The 5,166-nt window shown below is 40.5% G+C and overlaps 1 protein-coding gene across 2 annotated transcripts in view; it reads left to right on the top strand.

Moving 5' to 3' along the window:
- Positions 1-5,166, top strand: part of LOC116694544 (NACHT, LRR and PYD domains-containing protein 12) — a 16,072-nt gene that overhangs the window by 5,288 nt on the left and 5,618 nt on the right. For both annotated transcript variants that reach the window (XM_032524293.1, XM_032524294.1), the window contains exons 4-10: positions 1-101; positions 1,230-1,378; positions 1,745-1,794; positions 2,862-3,014; positions 3,105-3,187; positions 3,308-3,452; positions 4,561-5,166. The exon at positions 1-101 is cut by the window's left edge and continues 58 nt beyond it; the exon at positions 4,561-5,166 is cut by the window's right edge and continues 1,198 nt beyond it. In XM_032524293.1, the coding sequence (XP_032380184.1) occupies positions 1-101; positions 1,230-1,378; positions 1,745-1,794; positions 2,862-3,014; positions 3,105-3,187; positions 3,308-3,452; positions 4,561-5,166 (1,287 nt within the window). The remainder of the gene's footprint in view (positions 102-1,229; positions 1,379-1,744; positions 1,795-2,861; positions 3,015-3,104; positions 3,188-3,307; positions 3,453-4,560) is intronic.

Genomic DNA, 5,166 nt, shown 5'->3' with positions numbered 1-5,166 from the left:
TGGCTCTGGGTATAAACTTCCTCCACAGTCTGGCCCATCCCCTGCTCCACCAGGACCTGAAGCCCCCCAACGTGCTGCTGGACGACGCTCTCAATGCCAAGGTGAGTAGTCTCGCATTGCCAGACCTTCCTCCACAGCGCTGCGGAGAAACACTGACGACAATGTCTCGCCGCCTGATTGGTTCATGACGTCTCTTTCTCAGAGATTAAGCTTCTAACATTACCATAGCAACTGCCAGCAGCAGGCGGAGTATACATGCGGACATCTGTGTCATATGAGATTTGTGATCAGAGGTTTGGGCGTGTTAGTTTCAACAGTTCTTCTTCTGGAGATAAAAACACTTGTGCACAGAGTTCATTCTTGCTTCAAGACTCTGCTTAAAAAGCAAAACACAGCAATGTAACTGGAACCATAGTCATCATAAATCCACCGGAGTTTGAAATGAGGGACATGCGGTTGAATTTCAATCAGATCTGGAGCAATCCCGAAGATGAAATGTCGTTAATATGGACTACGGTGGGTCCCAGGCTTTCAGGGGAGGCTGGGCCTCATGCTTACTTCATATTGTCATAATAGTTTGGACACTTTCTGGAGACAAAAATGCATACAGACGCCCTTTTCCCAAAAATATTGCAACTTGATAATAGGCAGAAATGACATTTGGTGAATTGGTTTTACTCTAAACAACCGTGGCCAGATCTGATTGGCCAGGTGAGACTGACGGGGTTAAATCTTCCCGCATGTACTGGAAAAGGCAAATGATAAAAGGATGATTTCTGGATTTTATGAATCGATATCGGACCATTCAAATGAAGAATTTTTAAACCCAACCTTGATTCACATTTATACATATTGTTCATATTCACACTTTTGTGTTTTGAGCTCAAAGTAACAATTTACTATCATATCCATTGAAAACTTTTTATGTCATTTGTTTTGCAGCATTACTAATAATTTGAAAAAGTGTAATAATAGTTCTAGGTAATTTTTTGGACAAAACATGTTGTTTCCATCTTTTGTGTCCTCTTAAGATCATTAAAGGGATCATATCAGGTATTTTTAGAAAGTGTTGCCAATGAATCGCCGTCAATTGCTCAGCTGTACTTTTATGAACCGCAAAACAAATTTTTTTAAGCTCTTGGTATATCTTGATAAACTGAACTATGTTGGTCAGATAAATGCAGTGTATTAGAAGAAGCAAGTGCTCTGTTTACTAATTCTCTCTGCAGCTTACAGATTTTGGCCTCTCCCGGATTTCCTGCAGCGTCTCCCAGGTTTCCAAGACGGATGATGAGGAAGTAGGGGGAACGGTCAACTACATGCCACCGGAGGCGTTTCAGTCATCGTACAAACCCAACAGAGCCTGTGATATCTACAGGTGCAAGAGCATCAAACCAGAACTTAACAAGGCTGTTTTATTCATCATGTAGTAAATACTAACACAGACGGACAGAATGGCCTACATCTGTTAAAAATTTAGATCACTGTGCCAGGTGGAAAAGATATTGGACTACTTTCTCAATAAATGTAGTTGACTGGTGGAGGAACTGTTTCCAGAAAAGAGTGTACTGTGGTACTCCGCCCCCCTATGAGCAGGACTAACAGTCTGTCATTGAATGTTCTAATTATCATACGAGCATTAATTTACAAATGTAAACAAACTCAAGCCAATAATGAACCAGGTTGTGATTGTTATAATATGAATAGCAATCCTGACATGTAAGTCTCTCTGTCTGTCTTTCAGTTATGGAATACTCCTATGGTCCATCGTCACAGGGAAACAACCATATGAAAGTAAGTGACTGTGTCTTTAGTTGGGCTGTATCGGTACGTGTCTTTGCTCTGAACTGTTTAGCTACAGGATGTTCGGATTGGTTTGGTGTGCCCTATGACCCAAACACGTCATAAAAGTCGGTTCATGTTGACTACTCGCAGACACGGAACAGAAATTCTAAAGTGCGAGCTTCACCAAGAACTTGGTTTAAGCTGGATCCATAAACAGACAGACTAAAGGGAAAATCCAGAAATACTAGAAAAACTACTAACTGGAGGAAACTACATAGGACTATCTGAAACTGAACAAGAGACTGCTAATATAATTAATCTGGCTGAAGAGGAACAGGTGAAACACATTAGAGATTCAACAGGAAACAAAGCTAGAGAAAGACACATATAACTCAACACTACAAAGTGGTACAGGAAGTAGAGCATGTGAACACACACAAGGAATTAATCTAGGAAAAGAAAATAAAGGACACGGAACAAAAGAACACGGCAAGGAAACCATCACAAATACCTCCTCTGCATATTTAAAATACTATAAAGTGCCATCTCAACTTTTATGTGCTCTTCAAGTTCACATTAAGTTGTTCAGTGTCGGCCTTTGTGGTGAATCCTTTGCTGCTTTGAGGATTACCCGTTAGGTTTGGATATCACCAATGACTTCCCGAATCAATTTGATTGTGATTCCCAAATGTCCCGATTCGATTACATTTTTGGATTTTAATTATCAATTAGGTTATGGAAATTTCAGCTTCAATGGCAATTTTGCTTGGATATAAAAGATAGTCCCTGAAAAATGTATGTGAATGATCTAAATTGTAAGAAACAACCCTCAAATATATTTTACTCATACTGTACATCATGGTAAAAAGACATATATTAAAAGGTTGATCAGTATCAGATAACTCACAAAAGATTGATTTTTAATGCTAAAATGGAGGTACAGTTGTCCTATTTAGCAGGATTTTACCTGAACCTTAACATAAGCCTCATTCCGGACTGCCTCTTCAGGTATTTCCGAGGTCTAGACCAACCTCCAGGCCACTCTGACAGCATTTTCAATCATTCCTCCAATGTAGATGCGAAGCCCACCAGAGTGAAACTTCTCATCCCGGAGGGACAGCGTCCACTGCTGGACGACATCAGGGGCCAGGCTGCAGGGTTGGCAGAGTTGACAGAACTGATGAAGAGATGCTGGGACAATATACCCGAACAAAGGCCCTCTGCCCTTGGTGTGGAAACTTCTCCTTCTAAAACTGCATTGACACAGAATCATAACAGCTTGAGATGCTTTTAATGTCACACCTTGTTGTGTACAACAGAGTGTACAACTGAAACAGAAGAACTGTACAAGATATACAAACATGCAATGAATGACGCTGTCCATGAAGTGCTGAAGAAACTGGTGAGGAACAAATTTCTTCATAAGCGCGTAGTCATGCTGAGAGACTGTAACATTTTGACACAGTGCAACAAATCACTATTTTTGTCATTTTGTGTAATTGGCTTTTTCTCTCTGTTGCAGGACCAAAATGAAGAAGCAGGAATGACAGAGTATGAAGCAATTCAGCCAATGAGCGCCGCCAGGGGAGGAACGATTTGCCGATCAGCACCAATGGCGGCGCTAACACAGTTGTCTAGACGTTGTCCAACATTTGTTTACATAGGTGGTATGTTCCCAACCTTCCTACATTGTTTTTGCTCTGCTCCAGTGGTGTGCTGGCCACCTAGCGTACGCAATATTGATCCGTCACAGTACTGATCTGGTAATATCGTCAGAAAACATGTTTACGTTTTGCATACAGTGTCAGCTCAGAAAATTATGAGCATTTCTAAATCTCTGTGCAAAGTTTATTAACAGTACCCTTCGCTTTATAAACGGTGCCCACAGAGATTTTGTTTGAAACTATCGTTCTTGGTACCAGTTAAAAACAGGGTCTAATTACTTAGTAATGGTGGAACACATTGAGTTGAGTAGTTTACTTGAACAAAGTTCAAATATTCATAGTCGAAGGTATCAAAATCCCTAGGCAGAGCTCTAAGTTAGGGGTATAGCAAAAGGTCTAAACTAACACTAGGAAACACACTAGAAATCAGGCTGGAACGCTGGCACAAAGGACAAGATGATCTGGCACGGACAGGAAAAAGGTGAGTATTTATACACTGGGGATGGGTAGAGAATAAGACATACACATTAGGGTGGGGACAGGTGTAGTCACACATGGCGGGAAAGCGACCAAATACCATAAGTAAAGGGATCTGGAACAAGACAAGACTATAAGTACGAAAAGAAAACAGGAAGTGCCAAAATATAACTGAATAAGACCAGAAACAAAAACATGACCTTGGGAGTATGACCTACAGATGACACAGTCTCTGTCAATTACAATATTTGGTTTACACATTACTGATTTAAAATACTATTAATTCATTAATTTATTTTGCATGTTTCCAACACACCAGCAAAAACCTGGTATATGACGGCTAACGTAAACCATGGTTGCCACTGTATAATTATTTAAAAATAGTTTTGAGTGAAATGACTTGTTTCACTATCAGAATTTAAACAATTAGGTCAGATTACATTTGGAAACCTAGAAGAGCTGTCCGATTTGGTTCCCCATTCAACAATTTATCAGTTGTTGCAGCTAAGGGATCCTAAGTAGCTTTCCAATATTTACGGTATGTAGGACCTAGTTTTAAAATGACTTGAATAGATTTAACGACTCACATTCACTGTAACAACCCCTAATTGATTGAATTGTTTTATTCACTCAGAGACTCTTGACTCTTCTTCAAAGTGCCAGCAAAAACTCAAATCCGAACTGCAAAAAAGGTTCTACTTTGTGATTGAGGGGATTGCTAAAGCAGAAAAACAGAAAACAGTTCTGAGTCAGATGTTCACACAGCTCTACCTCAGAAAGGGAGGGACTACAGAGGTCACTGATGAACATGAGGCCAGACAAATTGAAACAGCATCTTGGGAAGCAGACAGACCAGAAACAACAATCAGACCAGAAGACATCTTTAAAGTCTCAACTGGAAGGGATGAACCAATCAGGACAGTGATGACAAAGGGAGTGGCTGGCATCGGGAAAACAGTCTTAACACAGAAGTTCACTCTGGACTGGGCTGAAGGCAAAGCCAACCAGGACATCCAGTTCACATTCCCATTCACCTTCAGAGAGCTGAATGTGCTGAAAGAGAAAAGGTACAGCTTGGTGGAACTTGTTCATTACTTCTTTAGTATTATAAAAGAAGAAGGAATCTGCAGTTTTGAAGAGTTCCAGGTTGTCTTCATCTTTGATGGTTTGGATGAGTGTCGCCTTCCTCTGGACTTCCACAACACTGAGATCCTGACTGATGTTACAGAGTCCACCTCAG

This window comes from Etheostoma spectabile, chromosome 8, assembly GCF_008692095.1.
Source record: "Etheostoma spectabile isolate EspeVRDwgs_2016 chromosome 8, UIUC_Espe_1.0, whole genome shotgun sequence".
NCBI classification, from domain to species: Eukaryota; Metazoa; Chordata; class Actinopteri; order Perciformes; family Percidae; genus Etheostoma; species Etheostoma spectabile.
The sequence above is the reverse complement of the archived record's forward strand: the minus strand, read 5'-3'. Positions and strand labels throughout refer to the sequence as shown.